The following is a 23485-nucleotide window of genomic DNA, read 5'->3' on the forward strand; positions in this document are numbered from 1 at the left end:
AAACCTTCCAGCTCCTGCACCCAACATCTTGCTCCTGGGGGATTTCAACTTAAGGCACCTAAAATGGAGGAATATAGCAAATAATATTGTTGCAGTAATAACACCAGGAGGCAGCTCTGATGAAAACTCACACTCACGCGAGCTTTTAAATCTCTGCACAAAATTCAATTTAAACCAGCAAATAATAGAGCCTACTAGACTGGAGAATACACTAGACCTCATCTTCACTAACAATGATGATCTGATAAGAAATATCACCATATCAAAAACAATATACTCAGATCACAACATAATTGAGGTTCAGTCATGTATGCGCGGAGCCCCAGACCGACATAATGAGATTAGTCACGAGGGAGCATTCACCAAATTCAACTTCAATAACAAAAACATAAAGTGGGACCAAGTAAACCAAGTCCTAACCGATATAAGCTGGGAAGATATACTAAGCAACACAGACCCCAACTTATGCCTAGAACAGATTAACTCGGTGGCACTCGATGTATGCACAAGGCTTATTCCTCTAAGAAAAAGGAGGAGTAGATGTAAAACAGAAAGAGACAGGCGCTCCCTTTACAGGCGACGGAAAAGAATAACAGAGCGGCTAAAAGAGGTCAATATATCTGAAATGCGTAGGGAGACACTGGTCAGAGAAATAGCAAGCATCGAACTTAAGCTAAAAGAATCCTTTAGGAGTCAGGAATCGCGGGAAGAACTAAAAGCCATAAATGAAATCGAAAGAAACCCAAAGTATTTCTTCTCCTATGCCAAATCAAAATCGAGAACAACGTCCAGTATTGGGCCCCTACTTAAACAAGATGGGTCCTACACAGATGAGAGCAAGGAAATGAGTGAGCTACTCAAGTCCCAATATGACTCAGTTTTTAGCAAGCCGCTAACCAGACTGAGAGTCGAAGACCAAAATGAATTTTTTATGAGAGAGCCACAAAATTTGATTAACACAAGCCTATCCAATGTTATCCTGACGCCAAATGACTTCGAACAGGCAATAAATGACATGCCCATGCACTCTGCCCCAGGGCCAGACTCGTGGAACTCTGTGTTCATCAAGAACTGCAAGAAGCCCCTATCACGAGCTTTTACCATCCTATGGAGAGGGAGCATGGACACGGGGGTCGTCCCACAGTTACTAAAAACAACAGACATAGCCCCACTCCACAAAGGGGGCAGTAAAGCAACAGCAAAGAACTACAGACCAATAGCACTAACATCCCATATCATAAAAATCTTTGAAAGGGTCCTAAGAAGCAAGATCACCACGCATCTAGAAACCCATCAGTTACACAACCCAGGGCAACATGGGTTTAGAACAGGTCGCTCCTGTCTGTCTCAACTATTGGACCACTACGACAAGGTCCTAAATGCACTAGAAGACAAAAAGAATGCAGGTGTAATATATACAGACTTTGCAAAAGCCTTCGACAAGTGTGACCATGGCGTAATAGCGCACAAAATGCGTGCTAAAGGAATAACAGGAAAAGTCGGTCGATGGATCTATAATTTCCTCACTAACAGAACACAGAGAGTAGTCGTCAACAGAGTAAAGTCCGAGGCAGCTACGGTGAAAAGCTCTGTTCCACAAGGCACAGTACTCGCTCCCATCTTGTTCCTCATCCTTATATCCGACATAGACAAGGATGTCAGCCACAGCACCGTGTCTTCCTTTGCAGATGACACCCGAATCTGCATGACAGTGTCTTCCATTGCAGACACTGCAAAGCTCCAGGCAGACATCAACCAAATCTTTCAGTGGGCTGCAGAAAACAATATGAAGTTCAACGATGAGAAATTTCAATTACTCAGATATGGTAAACATGAGGAAATTAAATCTTCATCAGAGTACAAAACAAATTCTGGCCACAAAATAGAGCGAAACACCAACGTCAAAGACCTGGGAGTGATCATGTCGGAGGATCTCACCTTCAAGGACCATAACATTGTATCAATCGCATCTGCTAGAAAAATGACAGGATGGATAATGAGAACCTTCAAAACTAGGGAGGCCAAGCCCATGATGACACTCTTCAGGTCACTTGTTCTATCTAGGCTGGAATATTGCTGCACACTAACAGCACCTTTCAAGGCAGGTGAAATTGCCGACCTAGAAAATGTACAGAGAACTTTCACGGCGCGCATAACGGAGATAAAACACCTCAATTATTGGGAGCGCTTGAGGTTCCTAAACCTGTATTCCCTGGAACGCAGGAGGGAGAGATACATGATTATATACACCTGGAAAATCCTAGAGGGACTAGTACCGAACTTGCAAACGAAAATCATTCATTACGAAAGCAAAAGACTTGGCAGACGATGCACCATCCCCCCAATGAAAAGCAGGGGTGTCACTAGCACGTTAAGAGACCATACAATAAGTGTCAGGGGCCCGAGACTGTTCAACTGCCTCCCAGCACACATAAGGGGGATTACCAACAGACCCCTGGCAGTCTTCAAGCTGGCACTGGACAAGCACCTAAAGTCAGTTCCGGATCAGCCGGGCTGTGGCTCGTATGTTGGTTTGCGTGCAGCCAGCAGCAACAGCCTGGTTGATCAGGCTCTGATCCACCAGGAGGCCTGGTCTCAGACCGGGCCGCGGGGGCGTTGACCCCCGGAACTCTCTCCAGGTAAACTCCAGGTAATAACACCAGACACAAACATCTCTATGACATTCCCCATGTCCGCCTAAACCTTTACAAAAATTCAATGTATGTCAAAGGCCCTAAAATCTGGAACACCCTCCCTGAAAACTCTTGAACTGCAGACACATTCATCACCTTCAAAACTACCATTAGAAAACATCTTATCTCCCTGATACACCCCATCAACTAATTACATGAATACCACCTGGTGCACAAATAACCCGCACATAAAAGAGAGAAGCTTACGACGACGTTTCGGTCCGACTTGGACCATTGACGAAGTCACCACCTGGTGCTTCACACTTACACTCACTCACCCATTTGACCATAAACACAGAAATATCAATCTTAATCTTAAAATAATAATAATAATAATAATAATAATAATAATAATAATAATAATAATATCTTTATTTACTACAAGTACATGTACAAGGTATACAGTCCTAGCTGACAACAATGACATGCTATTACATATAGAAAGTTCCTTGTTGTGCTCCGTATTTCGGGCAAATTAGGTCAGTGTCCCAGGATGCGACCCACACCAGTCGACTAACACCCAGGTACCCATTTTACTGATGGGGAACATAGACAACAGGTGGAAAGAAACACGTCCAATGTTTCTACTCTGGCTGGGAATCAAACCCAGGCCCTCGCCGTGTGAAGCGAGAGCGTTAACCACCAGGCCACCAGAGCCCTTAATGAATCCTAACTAGTCATAAGTTGGCCTGTGATACTCCAATGCTGAAACTATGTATTGTGCGATAACAAAAGCATTCACATTGCTAAACTCACAAACTAGTATTTAGTCACTTAGCCATAATGCCAACTTACCTCATAATTTGTAATATTTTAAAGTTAAGAATTAATCTAAGTCTGCCCAAAATGCCTAGCCATGCTAGGTGTTCTAGTGGCCCCCTCTGTAATTAGTAATTTAAAACATGTAAACCACACAATATCCAAATTCTGTAAACTCAGCATTGTAATCCTTATAGAGAATAAACTTGATTTGATTTGATTTGATTTGATTTGATTCTTTCCTTCCACAGATGCCTCAACACAACACCTTTTTGTCCCCCTCATCTATTGTATGGTTCACCTTATATATCACAGTTTCATCTGCCAACAAGTTCACTCCCAGATATCTGAATATATTCATTTTTTTCAATTTTCTTCTCTCCAAGCTAATATCCAGTCTTCATTGCCTCTACACTTAGTTACTCTCGTCGCCTTGCTGTTTTCCTTCTTTCGCATATTCTCTCATCGATATGTAGATATAAATCCATATGTTCACCTGTTAACCCATTAGGGTCCTAGTTCCTAGGCCTTTTGTGTATTCATATGCTCTTGCGCCGCTACCATCCACAGGATGGATATGGGGTGCACAATAAACTAGCCACTTCGGTGGCAAAATCTAAAATCTCTCGAACTCCTCTGCCAACCTTTGCAACTTTTCTTCAGAATCTCTCAAAAGAATTGTGTCCTTAGCAAAATACAACTGTACAATCTCTTATTTCGTATCAGATTTATTATCTTGATAAACTTGATTGATTGATTGATCTTTCATTCCCGTACCTCTCCCACCTCTCCCAAACACTCAGAATTCAATTCTTGTACAGCCCGTTTTAAAATAGAAGTCAGTGGGGTTATACCAGAGGTATATTGGAGCTAAGGAGGATTATTAAGGTGAATTTGGTAATTAGTTAAAGATAGAGCAGAATAGAATGACCAAGTGTGTTTATAAATGTGGAGTTCGGGGGGGGGGGGTCCCCGAGACGGGTTGGAAGGAGAGGAATAAAATTTTATGTGCTGGGGACTGAGCATCCAACTGTTCTGTGCGAATATGTTAAGATAGGTGTGAATACAGACTAGTGATTTTTATGGTTTGACATTCTGTTGGAATGTGATTCAGGAAAACCTGTTAACAGGATCTGAGTCCCAGAGGTAAGGGGTACATTATTGCCTGCACTCCGCGCGCGCGTGTGTGTGTGTGTGTGTGTGTGTGTGTGTGTGTGTACTCACCTAGTTGCGGTTGCGGAGGAGGGGGGTCGATTCACAACTCCTGGCCCCTCTTCAACTGGTCGCTACTCAGTCACTCTTCCCGCTGTGTACTCACCTATTTGTACTCACTTATTTGTGGTTGCATGGGTCGAGTCATAGTTCCTGGCCCCGCCTCTTCACTGATTGCTACTACTGTGTGTGTACTCACCTAATTGTGGTTGCAGGGGTCGATACTCAGCTCCTGGCCCCGCCTGTGTGTGTGTGTGTGTGTGTGTGTACTCACCTATTTGTACTCACCTATTTGTGGTTGCATGGGTTGAGTCTTAGCTCCTGGCCCCGCCTCTTCGCCGGTTGCTACTGGGCCCTCTCTCTCCCCGCTCCATGAGCTTTATCAAACCTCGTCTTAAAACTGTGTTTGGTTCCTGCCTCCACTACGTCATTTTCTAGGGTCGAGTCATAGCTCCTGGCCCCGCCTCTTCACTGATTGCTACTACTGTGTGTGTGTACTCACCTAATTGTGGTTGCAGGGGTCGAGACTCAGCTCCTGGCCCCGCCTGTGTGTGTGTGTGTGTGTGTGTGTGTGTGTGTGTGTGCCCGCGCGCGCTCGTGTGGGTGTGTGACTCCCTTAATATTTGCACTAATAACTCATTACAGTTGTGACCGGGTGTGGATGTGTCAGTGGCTCACTGTACTTTGTAATTTGTTCATGATTGTAACCATGTATAGGAGTGTAGATGGTTCATTACCTTTGTAACTTGGTCAGCTATTATAACTTTGGAACCCAGTCTCTGAACCCATTATGTACCTCTGTAATGTTGAGGTACAGTCCTTGGACCCATTACGTACCTCTGTAATGTTGAGGTACAGTCCCTGGACCCATTATGTACCTCTGTAATGTTGAGATACAGTCCCTGGACCCATTATGTACCTCTGTAATGTTGAGGTACAGTCCCTGGACCCATTATGTACCTCTGTAATGTTGAGATACAGTCCCTGAACCCATTATGTACATCTGTAATGTTGAGGTACAGTCCCTGGACCCATTATGTACCTCTGTAATGTTGAGGTACAGTCCCTGGACCCATTATGTATCTCTGTAATGTTGAGGTACAGTCCCTGGACCCATTATGTACCTCTGTAATGTTGAGGTACAGTCCCTGGACCCATTATGTACCTCTGTAATGTTGAGGTACAGTCCCTGGACCCTTTATGTACCTCTGTAATGTTGAGGTACAGTCCCTGGACCCATTATGTACCTCTGTAATGTTGAGATACAGTCCCTGGACCCATTATGTACCCCTGTAATGTTGAGGTACAGTCCCTGGACCCATTATGTACCTCTGTAATGTTGAGGTACAATCCCTGGACCCGTTATGTACCTCTGTAATGTTGAGGTACAGTCCCTGGACCCATTATGTACCTCTGTAATGTTGAGATACAGTCCCTGGACCCATTATGTACCTCTGTAATGTTGAGGTACAGTCCCTGGACCCATTATGTACCTCTGTAATGTTGAGGTACAGTCCCTGGACCCATTATGTACCTCTAATGTTGAGGTACAGTCCCTGGACCCATTATGTACCTCTGTAAGATAAGATAAAGTTTATTTCTTTGTGAAGGTTACAATGTGTAATTACAAAAGATATTTGCTAAGTACAAAGATAGCCACTATCATGCCAGGACATTTTTGGGCAGACTAATTAAAACTAGATAAGATAATAGTACATAGTAACTATACTTAAAACTAGACAAGAAGTGGTTAGCTGCTTTACAATCTTATTTAAACTTAATACAAATGTGAGGTAGTAATGTGGTGTAGGGTTCCGTAAAATAATCTTGAAATTGTACACAAAATCCGTATTACAACTAATGGTTCAGGTGGTAATATTTTATGAATGAACAATTAAAAGCCTAGAGGTCACATAATAAAACTAATTAGCAGATGTTTTGGTTGATATTGAGAGATAAGATGATTTTTTTTTTTTTAGCAAAGTCCTAAATTTAGAAGTTGTCAGGGGATCCTCGACGTGTTCCGGTAGCGAGTTTCAGATCTTTGGGCCGTTTATGTGCGTAGTGTTCTGGTATTACCTGGAGTTTACCTGGAGAGAGTTCCAGGGGTCAACGCCCCTGCGGCCCGGTCTGTGACCAGGCCTCCTGGTGGATCAGAGCCTGATCAACCAGGCTGTTACTGCTGGCTGCACGCAAACCAACGTATGAGCCACAGCCCGGCTGATCAGTGAGAGACTGACTCAAGGAATGTTGAAAAGTGTCTTATGCCTTGTATTGTGACTGTGTATTATGTTGTAACTGTCAAGGAGTAGCTTTAGTGGAAGGTTTATAGTGGAGTTTAATGTTATGTATGTTTAGTAGGCACAATAATATGAGCGTATGTCTTGTATATTTAGCAAATTCAGTCTAATGTTGAGGTACAGTCCCTGGACCCATTATGTACCTCTGTAATGTTGAGGTACAGTCCTTGGACCCATTATGTACCTCTGTAATGTTGAGGTACAGTCCTTGGACCCATTATGTACCTCTGTAATGTTGAGGTACAGTCCTTGGACCCATTATGTACCTCTGTAATGTTGAGGTACAGTCCTTGGACCCATTATGTACCTCTGTAATGTTGAGGTACAGTCCTTGGACCCATTATGTACCTCTGTAATGTTGAGGTACAGTCCTTGGACCCATTATGTACCTCTGTAATGTTGAGGTACAGTCCTTGGACCCATTATGTACCTCTGTAATGTTGAGGTACAGTCCTTGGACCCATTATGTACCTCTGTAATGTTGAGGTACAGTCCTTGGACCCATTATGTACCTCTGTAATGTTGAGGTGCAGTCCCTGGACCCATTATGTACCTCTGTAATGTTGAGGTACAGTCCTTGGACCCATTATGTACCTCTGTAATGTTGAGGTACAGTCCCTGGACCCATTATGTACCTCTGTAATGTTGAGGTACAGTCCCTGGACCCATTATGTACCTCTGTAATGTTGAGGTACAGTCCCTGGACCCATTATGTACCTCTGTAATGTTGAGGTACAGTCCTTGGACCCATTATGTACCTCTGTAATGTTGAGGTACAGTCCCTGGACCCATTATGTACCTCTGTAATGTTGGGGTACAGTCCTTGGACCCATTATGTACCTCTGTAATGTTGAGGTACAGTCCCTGGACCCATTATGTACCTCTGTAATGTTGAGGTACAGTCCCTGGACCCATTATGTACCTCTGTAATGTTGAGGTACAGTCCCTGGACCCATTATGTACCTCTGTAATGTTGAGGTGCAGTCCCTGGACCCATTATGTACCTCTGTAATGTTGAGGTACAGTCCTTGGACCCATTATGTACCTCTGTAATGTTGAGGTACAGTCCCTGGACCCATTATGTACCTCTGTAATGTTGAGGTACAGTCCTTGGACCCATTATGTACCTCTGTAATGTTGAGGTGCAGTCCCTGGACCCATTATGTACCTCTGTAATGTTGAGGTACAGTCCTTGGACCCATTATGTACCTCTGTAATGTTGAGGTACAGTCCCTGGACCCATTATGTACCTCTGTAATGTTGAGGTACAGTCCTTGGACCCATTATGTACCTCTGTAATGTTGAGGTACAGTCCTTGGACCCATTATGTACCTCTGTAATGTTGAGGTACAGTCCCTGGACCCATTATGTACCTCTGTAATGTTGGGGTACAGTCCTTGGACCCATTATGTACCTCTGTAATGTTGAGGTACAGTCCCTGGACCCATTATGTACCTCTGTAATGTTGAGGTACAGTCCCTGGACCCATTATGTACCTCTGTAATGTTGAGGTACAGTCCTTGGACCCATTATGTACCTCTGTAATGTTGAGGTACAGTCCCTGGACCCATTATGTACCTCTGTAATGTTGAGGTACAGTCCTTGGACCCATTATATACCTCTGTAATGAAGTACAGTCCCGGAACCCATTATGTACCTCTGTAATGTTGAGGTACAGTCCTGGCCCCATTATGTACCTCTGTAATGTTGAGGTACAGTCTTGGGACCCATTATGTACCTCTGTAATGTTGAGGTACAGTCCCTGGACCCATTATGTACCTCTGTAATGTTGAGGTACAGTCCCTGGACCCATTATGTACCTCTGTAATGTTGAGGTACAGTCCTTGGACCCATTATGTACCTCTGTAATGTTGAGGTACAGTCCTTGGACCCATTATGTACCTCTGTAATGTTGAGGTACAGTCCCTGGACCCATTATGTACCTCTGTAATGTTGAGGTACAGTCCCTGGACCCATTATGTACCTCTGTAATGTTGAGGTACAGTCCCTGGACCCATTATGTACCTCTGTAATGTTGAGGTACAGTCCTTGGACCCATTATGTACCTCTGTAATGTTGAGGTACAGTCCCTGGACCCATTATGTACCTCTGTAATGTTGAGGTACAGTCCTTGGACCCATTATGTACCTCTGTAATGTTGAGGTACAGTCCCTGGACCCATTATGTACCTCTGTAATGTTGAGGTACAGTCCCTGGACCCATTATGTACCTCTGTAATGTTGAGGTACAGTCCTTGGACCCATTATGTACCTCTGTAATGTTGAGGTACAGTCCTTGGACCCATTATGTACCTCTGTAATGTTGAGGTACAGTCCCTGGACCCATTATGTACCTCTGTAATGTTGAGGTACAGTCCCTGGACCCATTATGTACCTCTGTAATGTTGAGGTACAGTCCCTGGACCCATTATGTACCTCTGTAATCTTTCAACTACCGCCCACAGGATGGGTATGGGCTGCATAATACAGATATTGAACTAAACTAACTGAAGGTTCATTTGTATTGTGAGGTCTGCATACTTTTTTTTAACACAGGGTTTTACTTCTGGTGTTTTGTTGAAAAAATTGGAAGATAGATGTTATTTGTCTACTTAGGCTGTCGTCCTCCTAAATTAGAAGATTAGACTAAATCTTCCATTTTGCTCACTGACTAGTTCCCTGTTTCATTGTTTCTTTTTTACTATGATATGAAGCTCGGCTTAATAATTCCTTTCATGTTTTGCGCACTTGTTGTTTTAGTTTTCCTGTAAAATTCTTAAATCAGTTTGTAAAATACTTTTTGGTCTTATGGAGACAGCAAATGAGAATACTTCCTGGTGGCCTTTTATGAAGAAGACAGCTACTGTGTGAACAATACTGTCTGTTATGTATGTTTTAGAACACAAGTTGAAGAATTAGACACTTGTGCAACATTTAGGAATCTTTATTCAAGAAACGTTTCGCCAGCCAGTGGCTTCTTCAGTCCAATACAAAGAAGAACGGTTGAAAAATTAGAATTTGAAATAATCAGTCCCTCATCCTGGAGTCAGATTGATAGACTGAGCACATCGACTCCAGTCTGAGGGACTGTTTACCTCAAACTCCTTCTCTACTGCCATTCTGCCTTGTGTTGAACTGAAGAAGCTACTGGCTAGCAAAACGTTTCCTCAGTAAATATTCCCAAATGTTGCACAGGTGTCTTATTCATCAACTGTCAGTGTTGCCTTGTGAGCTACTGTTTTCCCAGCGTAACTGGCAGTGACACTTGAGTCCTTGGTGCCCCATGGTCCTTGGTGCCCCGTGGTCCTTGGTGCCCCATGGTCCTTGGTGCCCCATGGTCCTTGGTGCCCCATGGTCCTTGGTGCCCCATGGTCCTTGGTGCCCCATGGTCCTTGGTGCCCTGTGGTCCTTGGTGCCCCATGGTCCTTGGTGCCCTGTGGTCCTTGGTGCCCCGTGGTCCTTGGTGCCCCATGGTCCTTGGTGCCCCGTGGTCCTTGGTGCCCCGTGGTCCTTGGTGCCCCATGGTCCTTGGTGCCCTGTGGTCCTTGGTGCCCTGTGTTCCTGGGGCCGTATGGTCCTTGGTGCCCTGTGGTCCTTGGTGCCCTGTGTTCCTGGGGCCCTATGGTCCTTGGTGCCCTGTGGTCCTTGGCGCCCTGTGGTCCTTGGTGCCTCATGGTCCTTGGTGCCCCATGGTCCTTGGTGTCCCATGGTCCTTGGTGCCACGTGGTCCTGGGTGCCCCGTGGTCCTTGGTGCCCTGTGGTCCTTGGTGCCCCGTGGTCCTTGGTACCCAGTGTTCCTTGGTGCTCCGTGGTCCTCGGTGGCCCGTGGTCCATGGTGGTCCTTGGTGCCCTGCGGTCCTTGGTGCTCCATGATCCTTGGTGCCCCGTGGCCTGGTGGCTAAAGCTCTTGCTTCACATAGTGAGGGTCTGGGTCTCATTCCCGGCAAGGGTAGAAACATTTGGCGTGTTTCTTTACACCGGTTATCTATGTTCACCAATCAGTAAAATGGGTACCTGGATATTAGTGGACTGGTGTGGGTCGCATCCTGGGTGTTAGTAGACTGGTGTGGGTCACATCCTGGGTGTTAGTGGACTGGTGTGGGTCACATCCTAGGTGTTAGTGGACTGGTGTGGGTCGCATTCTGGGTGTTAGTGGACTGGTGTGGGTCACATCCTGGGTGTTAGTGGACTGGTGTGGGTCACATCCTGGGTACTCACCTAGTTGTACTCACCTAGTTGAGGTTGCGGGGGGTCGAGTCCGAGCTCCTGGCCCCGCCTCTTCACTGATCGCTACTAGGTCACTCTCCCTGAGCCGTGAGCTTTATCATACCTCTGCTTAAAGCTATGTATGGATCCTGCCTCCACTACATCGCTTCCCAAACTATTCCACTTACTGACTACTCTATGACTGAAGAAATACTTCCTAACAACCCTGTGATTCATCTGTGTCTTCAGCTTCCAACTGTGTCCCCTTGTTACTGTGTCCAATCTCTGGAACATCCTGTCTTTGTCCACCTTGTCAATTCCTCTCAGTATTTTGTATGTCATTATCATGTCCCCCCTATCTCTCCTGTCCTCCAGTGTCGTCAGGTTGATTTCCCTTAACCTCTCCTCGTAGGACATACCTCATAGCTCTGGGACTAGTCTTGTTGCAAACCTTTGCACTTTCTCTAGTTTCTTTACGTGCTTGGCTAGGTGTGGGTTCCAAACTGGTGCCGCATACTCCAATATGGGCCTAACGTACACGGTGTACAGGGTCCTGAATGATTCCTTATTAAGATGTCGGAATGCTGTTCTGAGGTTTGCTAGGCGCCCATATGCTGCAGCAGTTATTTGGTTGATGTGCGCTTCAGGAGATGTGCCTGGTGTTATACTCACCCCAAGATCTTTTTCCTTGAGTGAGGTTTGTAGTCTCTGGCCCCCTAGACTGTACTCCGTCTGCAGTCTTCTTTGCCCTTCCCCAATCTTCATGACTTTGCACTTGGTGGGATTGAACTCCAGGAGCCAATTGCTGGACCAGGTCTGCAGCCTGTCCAGATCCCTTTGTAGTTCTGCCTGGTCTTCGATCGAGTGAATTCTTCTCATCAACTTCACGTCATCTGCAAACAGGGACACCTCAGAGTCTATTCCTTCCATCATGTCGTTCACAAATACCAGAAACAGCATTGGTCCTAGGACTGACCCCTGTGGGACCCCGCTGGTCACAGGTGCCCACTCTGACACCTCGCCACGTACCATGACTCGCTGCTGTCTTCCTGACAAGTATTCCCTGATCCATTGTAGTGCCTTCCCTGTTATCCCTGCTTGGTCCTCCAGTTTTTGCACCAATCTCTTGTGTGGAACTGTGTCAAACGCCTTCTTGCAGTCCAAGAAAATGCAATCCACCCACCCCTCTCTCTCTTGTCTTACTGCTGTCACCATGTCATAGAACTCCAGTAGGTTTGTGACACAGGATTTCCCGTCCCTGAAACCATGTTGGCTGCTGTTGATGAGATCGTTGGTTTCTAGGTGTTCCACCACTCTTCTCCTGATAATCTTCTCCATGATTTTGCATACTATACATGTCAGTGACACTGGTCTGTAGTTTAATGCTTCATGTCTGTCTCCTTTTTTAAAGATTGGGACTACATTTGCTGTCTTCCATGCCTCAGGCAATCTCCCTGTTTCGATAGATGTATTGAATATTGTTGTTAGGGGTACACATAGCGCCTCTGCTCCCTCTCTCAATACCCATGGGGAGATGTTATCTGGCCCCATTGCCTTTGAGGTATCTAGCTCACTCAGAAGCCTCTTCACTTCTTCCTCGGTTGTGTGCACTGTGTCCAGCACATGGTGGTGTGCCCCACCTCTCCGTCTTTCTGGAGCCCCTTCTGTCTCCTCTGTGAACACTTCTTTGAATCTCTTGTTGAGTTCCTCACATACTTCACGGTCACTTCTTGTTGTCTCTCCTCCTTCCTTCCTTAGCCTGATTACCTGGTCCTTGACTGTTGTTTTCCTCCTGATGTGGCTGTACAACAGTTTCGGGTCAGATTTGGCTTTTGCTGCTATGTCGTTTTCATATTGTCTTTGGGCCTCCCTTCTTATCTGTGCATATTCGTTTCTGGCTCTACGGGTGTTAGTGGACTGGTGTAGGTCACATCCTAGGTGTTAGTGGACTGGTGTGGGTTGCATTCTGGGTGTTAGTGGACTGGTGTGGGTCACATCCTGGGTGTTAGTGGACTGGTGTGGGTCACATCCTAGGTGTTAGTGGACTGGTGTGGGTTGCATTCTGGGTGTTAGTGGACTGGTGTGGGTTGCATTCTGGGTGTTAGTGGACTGGTGTGGGTCACATCCTGGGTGTTAGTGGACTGGTGTGGGTCACATCCTGGGTGTTAGTGGACTGGTGTGGGTCACATCCTAGGTGTTAGTGGACTGGTGTGGGTTGCATTCTGGGTGTTAGTGGACTGGTGTGGGTTGCATTCTGGGTGTTAGTGGACTGGTGTGGGTCACATCCTGGGTGTTAGTGGACTGGTGTGGGTCACATCCTAGGTGTTAGTGGACTGGTGTGGGTCACATTCTGGGTGTTAGTGGACTGGTGTGGGTCACATCCTGGGTGTTAGTGGACTGGTGTGGGTCACATCCTGGGTTTTAGTGGACTGGTGTGGGTCACATCCTAGGTGTTAGTGGACTGGTGTGGGTCGCATTCTGGGTGTTAGTGGACTGGTGTGGGTTGCATCCTGGGACAAAACTATTATTATTATTGCAGTACAACAGAGTTAGCACTTTCCTAAATTTCGATATTAGGAGTTCGTTGTATTCACTCAGTTATATTTTTTTTTCAGATGAGGAGATTGGTGGACTAGATGGCATGAAAAAATTTGTGAAAAATGATTTCTTCAAGAAAATGAACGTTGGTTTCGCACTGGACGAAGGTTATGCAAACCCCACCGAGAACTTCACTCTCTTCTACGGAGAGAGGACAATATTATGTAATAAAAATTCATCTTGCTTTTTTATATGTTATAAGATTCTTGGAGTTCATGATGCAGTAATAAATATATTCTGCTTTATAGACTTGTTCATTGATTTGAGTTTCATGTAGTACAGTGGACCCCCGGTTTACGATATTTTTTCATTCCAGAAATATGTTCAGGTGCCAGTACTGACCGAATTTGTTCCCATAAGGAATATTGTGAATTAGATTAGTCCATTTCAGACCCCCAAACATACATGTACAAACACACTTACATAAATACACTTACATAATTGGTCGCATTGGGAGGTGATCGTAAAGCGGGGGTCCACTGTATAATGCTATGCAATACCAACAGATTGATAAGTAAGATACATGTGCAACAGTTAGCAAACTTGATTCTGAAATGTTTCGCCTACACAGTAGGCTTCTTCAGTCGAGTACAGAGGAGGCAGCAGAATTAGTACTTGTACTTGAGTGGTGCGTTGAGGTATATGTGGAGACAAAAACCGTTATCTATGGAGGCAAAGAATTGAATGTATGAAGGTATAGTAGTACCAACACTCTTATATGGGTGTGAAGCTTGGGTTGTGAATGCAGCAGCGAGGAGGCGGTTGGAGGCAGTGGAGATGTCCTGTCCAAGAGCAATGTGTGGTGTAAATATTATGCAGAAAATTCGGAGTGTGGAAATTAGGAGAAGGTGTGGAGTTAATAAAAGTATTAGTCAGAGGGCAGAAGAGGGGTTGTTGAGGTGGTTTGGTCATTTAGAGAGAATGGATCAAAGTAGAATGACATGGAGAGCATTTAAATCTGTAGGGGAAGGAAGGCGGGATAGGGGTCGTCCTCAAAAAGATTGGAAGGAAGGGGTAAGGGAGGTTTTGTGTGCGAGGGGCTTGGACTTCCAGCAGGCGTGCATGAGTGTGTTCGATAGGAGTGAATGGAGACGAATGGTATTTGGGACCTGATGATCTGTTGGAGTGTGAGCAGGGTAATATTTAGTGAAGGGATTCAGGAAACTGGTTATTTTTATATAGCCGGACTTGAGTCCTGGAAATGAGAAGTACAATGCCTGCACTTTAAAGGAGGCGTTTGGGATATTAGCAGTTTGGAGGGATATGTTATGTATCTTTATACGTATATGCTTCTAAACTGTTGTGTTCTGAGCACCTCTGCAAAAACAGTGATTATATGTGAGTGTGGTGAAAGTGTTGAATGATGATGAAAGCATTTTCTTTTTGGGGATTTTCTTCCTTTTTTGGGTCACCCTGCCTCGGTGGGAGACGGCCGACTTGTTAAAAAAAAAAAAAAAGACGATGTAATCAGTTCATTACCCTTGAAGACTTAATTTTGAGGTGATCAGTCCCTCAGCCTGGAGAAGTGTTCGCTTCCAGCTAAATTCTTCTCCATGCTGAGGAACTGACTGCCTCAAACTATTACTCTAAGGTTGGTGGACTGATTACATCATCTTTACCTTGCCACAACTCCTGCTGTCTACAATACATTCTCCTCTGTATTTGAATGGAGAAGCCACGTGTGTCTTAATCATCAACTTGTTGGTATTTTATACCTTTTTCAGTTTTGACCTTGTACACTAAAAATAGGCAGATCTGGAGGTATGTTGACATATGCATCTCTTGCTTGTTCTTCACATAATGTTGCTTTATACTACACACTGGTTATCAGGCATATAACCCATGCTTTATGAGAGAATTTACTGTAGTTTTTTTTCAGTCATATCTTTTTATGACAAAAATATGCTATAAAGATACTAAGGAATCAGTATTATCTTTTCATGAGATAGCCACACTATTGGAAGGAAATAGAAAACAGAGATTTTCTTTAAATAGTACAATTAGTATTCTTATATTTTCAAGTTCATATATGTATTTATTAGTAGTATTTTAAACTGAAAAGCTGCATAGAAAAATATTTTTAACTCGTACACATATTGGCAAACTGAATCAACTAGTTTTACATTTTAATGTCTGTCAGAATATAATTGTGTTAACATGTACCAGAGTTGAGGGAGTATTATTATTATCATCAAAACAAAGTGCTAAACCTACTAGGGTCATAGGTTGAGGGAGGAGCCATCGGTGTCTGGAAGAAAAGTCACAGAAAATGAGTCACAATTTTGGCTAGGAAAAAGACACTGGAAAAAAAGTCATACCTTATTTAAACACCATAAACAATTAAAATACTAAAAAAATATTTAAATTAGTTATTAACTGACAGTACATTACTTGTACACTTTGACAACACAATTCATATATGATGTCATTACACACATATACAAAAAATCACATTTAAAGTTAAGGCAATGAAACAAAATCATTTAAGTCAGTCATTTATTGACAATACTTGACATAGAGATTGAAAACATCTTGCATAATAATGTGACATTATATGTATATTTAGTATTTTTGATGTTCAGGACTAAGACGAATATAGCAGCCGACGCCCACAGGATGGGTATGGGGTGAGCAATAAAGATATTAAACTAACGCCACCAAGAAACTCGTTTATATTTTTGTGATTCTCCAGGTTAAGTTAGGTGCGTTGTCATGAATAATGATGCTCGCCATAGCTTCTTCAAGCTGAGACCATTCAGTGACTTGCCAGACTGAGGGATGGTAGTATACCTGGAGGGGGTCAATGCCCCTGTGACCCACAACATTGAAGAACTTTCTTTTGTGACTTTTTTTTTCCCTGTGACTTTTTTCTGTTAATTTTTTCCCTGGCTCCGAGCCATGCAGTTGTGTACTGGATCAAATATTGATAATAAAGTACACTTCCCTTCCATCACCTCTGCAGTATTAGCAACATGCATTATATTTTTACTTGTTATTTTATATTCCTACTCAACTAACTGTGAATTATAAAGCATCTCAGACATCTGCAAAAAAAAAAAGTTTTCCAGAATTAAAAATTGTAAAAATTGCTCTAATATTTAGAGAATTACCTGGAGAGAGTTCTGGGGGTCTCTCTCCAGGTAATTCTCTAAATATTAGAGCAATTTTTACAATTTTTAATTCTGGAAAACAAACAGTGATTATGTGTGAGTGAGGTGACAGTGTTGAATGATGATGAAAGTATTTTGTTTTTGGGGATTTTCTTTCTTTTTGGGTCACCCTGCCTCAGTGGGAGACGGCTGACTTGTTAAAAAAAAAAAAAAATTTTATTACAGTTTTGTATTTAATAATGTGAATAATAAACCTCATGATTTCTTGCAGAAATATCTTTATAGTATAATCAGTAACATTTTCTTTGTTTATACTATTTTATATAAAAGGCAATATTTTTTTTTTACTGCACCACTGACTTGATGCCTTTGACTTTAACCCGTTAAACTTACTGATGATTCATTTAGTTAACCTTTAAACTGTCCAAACGTAGATATACGTTTCCGCGCGTAGCGCTCTGACCTTGATTTTCTCCATAAGAAACAATGTAAAAAAAGTAGATCTACGTTTGGAGCGCTACGCGAGCAAACGTATATCTATGTTTGGACAGTTTAAGGGTTAAATTAACAATTCCAGGGACCAAGGTGAAGTGTCCGGGGAACCCTGGCCATGGATCACAGTTCCTGACTAACACTGCAGGAGAAAAACTGCAGAAGGTAATCAATTCCTTCCTGAGTTATCGAGATGAACAGAAACTTCTACTGAGGGATAACGAGGAGCTGCGTCTCGGAGATGTCACTACGGTCAACCTCACCATGCTGAAAGTAATAATAATAACAGTATTAATAATAAATTTATTTCTTTTCTACATTATACAGGTACATGTAATGTAGTTTACAGGTAAATAAATTTATGTGTGTGTGTGTGTGTATGTGTTGAATAGGTAAAACTGGTCAATTAGTAAGAACTCGTTTAAAATTAAGTCTTTTCTAAAATTTTCTCTTATACATTTAAAGATATATTTTTTCATTTATGGTGATATAAAAATTAATTAGTGGGTAAAAATGTTATGGAAGGAGTAGTAGGTAAATTTGGGGTGCCAGGGGTAAATGTAAATGGGGAGCCTTTAATTGAGCTATGTGTAGAAAGAAATTTGGTAATAAGTAATACATATTTTATGAAAAAGAGGATAAATAAATATACAAGGTATGATGTAGCACGTAATGAAAGTAGTTTATTAGATTATGTATTGGTGGATAAAAGGTTGATGGGTAGGCTCCAGGATGTACATGTTTATAGAGGGGCAACTGATATATCGGATCATTATTTAGTTGTAGCTACAGTTAGAGTAAGAGGTAGATGGGAAAAGAGGAAGGTGGCAACAACAAGTAAGAGAGAGGTGAAAGTGTATAAACTAAGGGAGGAGGAAGTTCGGGTGAGATATAAGCGACTATTGGCAGAAAGGTGGGCTAGTGCAAAGATGAGTAGTGGGGGGGTTGAAGAGGGTTGGAATAGTTTTAAAAATGCAGTATTAGAATGTGGGGCAGAAGTTTGTGGTTATAGGAGGGTGGGGGCAGGAGGAAAGAGGAGTGATTGGTGGAATGATAAAGTAAAGGGTGTGATAAAAGAGAAAAAGGTAGCTTATGAGAGGTTTTTACAAAGCAGAAGTGTTATAAGAAGAGCAGAGTATATGGAGAGTAAAAGAAAGGTAAAGAGAGTGGTGAGAGAGTGCAAAAGGAGAGCAGATGATAGAGTGGGAGAGGCACTGTCAAGAAATTTTAATGAAAATAAGAAAAAATTTTGGAGTGAGTTAAACAAGTTAAGAAAGCCTAGGGAAAATATGGATTTGTCAGTTAAAAACAGAGTAGGGGAGTTAGTAGATGGGGAGATGGAGGTATTGGGTAGATGGCGAGAATATTTTGAGGAACTTTTAAATGTTAAGGAAGAAACAGAGGCAGTAATTTCATGCACTGGTCAGTGAGGTATACCATCTTTTAGGAGTGAAGAAGAGCAGAATGTAAGTGTGGGGGAGGTACGTGAGGCATTACGTAAAATGAAAGGGGGTAAAGCAGCTGGAACTGATGGGATCATGACAGAAATGTTAAAAGCAGGGGGGGATATAGTGTTGGAGTGGTTGGTACTTTTGTTTAATAAATGTATGAAAGAGGGGAAGGTACCTAGGGATTGGCAGAGAGCATGTATAGTCCCTTTATATAAAGGGAAAGGGGACAAAAGAGACTGTAAAAATTATAGAGGAATAAGCTTACTGAGTATACCAGGAAAAGTGTACGGTAGGGTTATAATTGAAAGAATTAGAGGTAAGACAGAATGTAGGATTGCGGATGAGCAAGGAGGTTTTAGAGTGGGTAGGGGATGTGTAGATCAGGTGTTTACATTGAAGCATATATGTGAACAGTATTTAGATAAAGATAGGGAAGTTTTTATTGCATTTATGGATTTAGAAAAGGCATATGATAGAGTGGATAGAGGAGCAATGTGGCAGATGTTGCAAGTATATGGAATAGGTGGTAAGTTATTAAATGCTGTAAAGAGTTTTTATGAGGATAGTGAGGCTCAGGTTAGGGTGTGTAGAAGAGAGGGAGACTACTTCCCGGTAAAAGTAGGTCTTAGACAGGGATGTGTAATGTCACCATGGTTGTTTAATATATTTATAGATGGGGTTGTAAAGGAAGTAAATGCTAGGGTGTTTGGGAGAGGGGTGGGATTAAATTATGGGGAATCAAATTCAAAATGGGAATTGACACAGTTACTTTTTGCTGATGATACTGTGCTTATGGGAGATTCTAAAGAAAAATTGCAAAGGTTAGTGGATGAGTTTGGGAATGTGTGTAAAGGTAGAAAGTTGAAAGTGAACATAGAAAAGAGTAAGGTGATGAGGGTGTCAAATGATTTAGATAAAGAAAAATTGGATATCAAATTGGGGAGGAGGAGTATGGAAGAAGTGAATGTTTTCAGATACTTGGGAGTTGACGTGTCGGCGGATGGATTTATGAAGGATGAGGTTAATCATAGAATTGATGAGGGAAAAAAGGTGAGTGGTGCGTTGAGGTATATGTGGAGTCAAAAAACGTTATCTATGGAGGCAAAGAAGGGAATGTATGAAAGTATAGTAGTACCAACACTCTTATATGGGTGTGAAGCTTGGGTGGTAAATGCAGCAGCGAGGAGACGGTTGGAGGCAGTGGAGATGTCCTGTTTAAGGGCAATGTGTGGTGTAAATATTATGCAGAAAATTCGGAGTGAGGAAATTAGGAGAAGGTGTGGAGTTAATAAAAGTATTAGTCAGAGGGCAGAAGAGGGGTTGTTGAGGTGGTTTGGTCATTTAGAGAGAATGGATCAAAGTAGAATGACATGGAAAGCATATAAATCTATAGGGGAAGGAAGGCGGGGTAGGGGTCGTCCTCGAAAGGGTTGGAGGGAGGGGGTAAAGGAGGTTTTGTGGGTAAGGGGCTTGGACTTCCAGCAAGCGTGCGTGAGCGTGTTAGATAGGAGTGAATGGAGACGAATGGTACTTGGGACCTGACGATCTGTTGGAGTGTGAGCAGGGTAATATTTAGTGAAGGGATTCAGGTAATCCGGTTATTTTCATATAGTCGGACTTGAGTCCTGGAAATGGGAAGTACAATGCCTGCACTTTAAAGGAGGGGTTTGGGATATTGGCAGTTTGGAGGGATATGTTGTGTATCTTTATATGTGTATGCTTCTAGACCAGTGGTTCCCAAACTTTTTCAGCTTGTTACCCAATTTAACATGTCACATAAAGCATGTTACCCCTTTCACAAAATGTTGTTATTATTGATATATATGGCTAAACGTGAACGTATACAGCCTCGCATACTCTGCTAATCCTAGCAAAACCATTGAAAACGTAAGAACCACACATACATTATGTATAAAATTAATAATAGCTAGAAATTCACAGTAACAGTGGGTAAATACTAACTAGATACTGCACAGGGCAGTACACATACATACCAGCTTATGTCTACCTCGGCTGATGCTCACAGATAAACTGACAGTGAAATAGAGGCAGCCTCAGTAAGTGAGAGACGCGTACTGGACAGGTCGATCTGGGCTACTGAGTGACTTTTGTCCTGAAGCATACTTGTCAAAATACTTTTGGGTTTCCACACACTTAGCTATATATTTCTTCTTTTCTAATACTGTATATTAGTTTTTGATGTTTATTGTTATTTGGTTTAACTTTATTACTTACATATAATAGGTTTACTTTACAACTTTATATACTAAGATAAAGTTAACAATAATCCTCATACCGGGTACCGCATTGTTTTCTTGTTTTTCAGAATTCATAACTTTTTTTCTGTCACCCCTCCATTACCCCCCAAAAATGGTTAAATTACCCCCAGGGGGTAATTTACCCCCAGTTTGGGAACCAATGTTCTAGACTGTTGTATTCTTAGCACCTCTGCAAAAACAGTGATAATGTGCGAGTGTGGTGAAAGTGTTGAATGATGATGAAAGTATTTTCTTTTTGGGGATTTTCTTTCTTTTTTGGGTCACCCTGCCTCGGTGGGAGATGGCCGACTTGTTGAAAAAAAAAAAAAAAAATTTAATTTAGCCTAATCAAACTAATTTTTTTTTTTTTCAACAAGTCGGCCATCTCCCACCGAGGCAGGGTGACCCAAAAAGAAAGAAAATCCCCAAAAAGAAAATACTTTCATTAACTTTCAACACTTTCACCTCACTCACACATAATCACTGTTTTTGCAGAGGTGCTCAGAACACAACAGTTTAGAAGCATGTACGTATAAAGATACACAACATATCCCTCCAAACTGCTAATATCCCGAAACCCCTCCTTTAGAGTGCAGGCATTGTACTTCCCATTTCCAGGACTCAAGTCCGGCTATATAAAAATAACCGGTTTCCCTGAATCCCTTCACTAAATATTACCCTGCTCACACTCCAACAGATCGTCAGGTCCCAAATAAGATTCGTCTCCATTCACTCCTATCGAACACACTCATGCACTAAATATATTTTAGATATTTAATTTTTACATTAACATAAATGAAAAAATATATTTTTAAACGTATAAGAGAAAATTTTATAAAGGACTTAATTTTAAATGAGTTCTTGCACATCCTTACACCCAAACAAGAGACTAGACAACTGCTGAAGATTGATATACAAATTGATAGATTTACATCTTAAGTCCCAGGTAGGTTTAAATTGTTAGCAAATAATATTAGGATTAATATTACAGCCTTAGACTTTAACATTAGGTTGTATTAAGTAATGAGATTAGGTAAATTGTGATAACTAGCATCTCGTACAAGCAGGTCGAGTTCGAGGCTGAATGCAGAAGCATTCTGGTTTGAACAGCAAGGGACCAACAACAACTGATTTCCCTGGTCAGTGACCCACGCTGTCTTCAAAATACTCCTCTGGAGACAGAGGATCTCAGAGGCTTCCCAACGTACTGTGGATATTTGTCTCTCACCAGGCCCCATAGTAAAAGAGTCTACTATTTTTCTCTGTAATTGCTGGCCAGCAGTATTTAGGGAAACAGAGAATTGAACTGTGGTTACATGTGGACATGCACATCACATGAGTGAGTTAGACTTCTAGGTAACTAACTACCCTTTGATAATTTTGTCAATCACTTCTAATAGTTCCATGCATTTCCCAGTCATGTTTCTGATTGCTCAAGATGTCTGCCTCTTAACAACACCTAAACTCTCAGACTTAAAAAAGCTTGTTCAAATCCTGAGTGATGATAGATCTGTTAAACCTTGTGTCGGTAAAAATCTTGTATAACAAGAAAGATGCACCGGAGTAATCGGAATGTATTTCTTAACATTCTGATTATACTTAGTCCAATCAAGAAACATCATTTTCTCTGGACATTTTATTATCATTATTTGTACATTCACGTGGCACTCTGACTCATAAAGGTGTCGTGGCCTGGTAGGCAATGCTATTGCTTCACACTCTGAGTGTCAATGGTTCAGTCCTCAGCAAGGGTGGAAACATTGGGCTTGTTTCCTTAAACCTGTTGTCCCTGTTCACCTAGCAAGCAAGTAGGTACCTGGGTGTTAATGGATTGGTGTGGGTAGCATCCTGGGGAACAAGATTTAAGGACCACAATGGAAATAAGACAGTCCTCGATGACGCACTAACTTTCTTGGGTTATCCTGGATGGCTAACCTGGAGTTTACCTGGAGAGAGTTCCGGGGACCAACGCCCCCGCGGCCCGGTCTGTGACCAGGCCTCCTGGTGGATCAGAGCCTGATCAACCAGGCTGTTGCTGCTGGCTGCACGCAAACCAACGTACGAGCCACAGCCCGGCTGATCAGGAACTGACTTTAGGTGCTTGTCCAGTGCCAGCTTGAAGACTGCCAGGGGTCTGTTGGTAATCCCCCTTATGTGTGCTGGGAGGCAGTTGAACAGTCTTGGGCCCCTGACACTTATTGTATGGTCTCTTAACGTGCTAGTGACACCCCTGCTTTTCATTGGGGGGATGGTGCATCGTCTGCCAAGTCTTTTGCTTTCGTAGTGAGTGATTTTCGTGTGCAAGTTCGGTACTAGTCCCTCTAGGATTTTCCAGGTGTATATAATCATGTATCTCTCCCTCCTGCATTCCAGGGAATACAGGTTTAGGAACCTCAAGCGCTCCCAG

General features: G+C 42.7%; 1 protein-coding gene across 1 annotated transcript in view; it reads left to right on the plus strand.

The window, feature by feature from the left end:
- LOC128697092 (aminoacylase-1) overlaps positions 1–23485 on the plus strand; it is a 73286-nt gene that overhangs the window by 33599 nt on the left and 16202 nt on the right. The window contains exons 4-5 of the mRNA XM_070095262.1: positions 13785–13931; positions 17455–17642. Coding sequence (XP_069951363.1) covers positions 13785–13931; positions 17455–17642 — 335 coding nt within the window. The remainder of the gene's footprint in view (positions 1–13784; positions 13932–17454; positions 17643–23485) is intronic.

The sequence above is a fragment of the Cherax quadricarinatus genome, chromosome 49, assembly GCF_038502225.1.
Source record: "Cherax quadricarinatus isolate ZL_2023a chromosome 49, ASM3850222v1, whole genome shotgun sequence".
Classification (NCBI taxonomy): Eukaryota; Metazoa; Arthropoda; class Malacostraca; order Decapoda; family Parastacidae; genus Cherax; species Cherax quadricarinatus.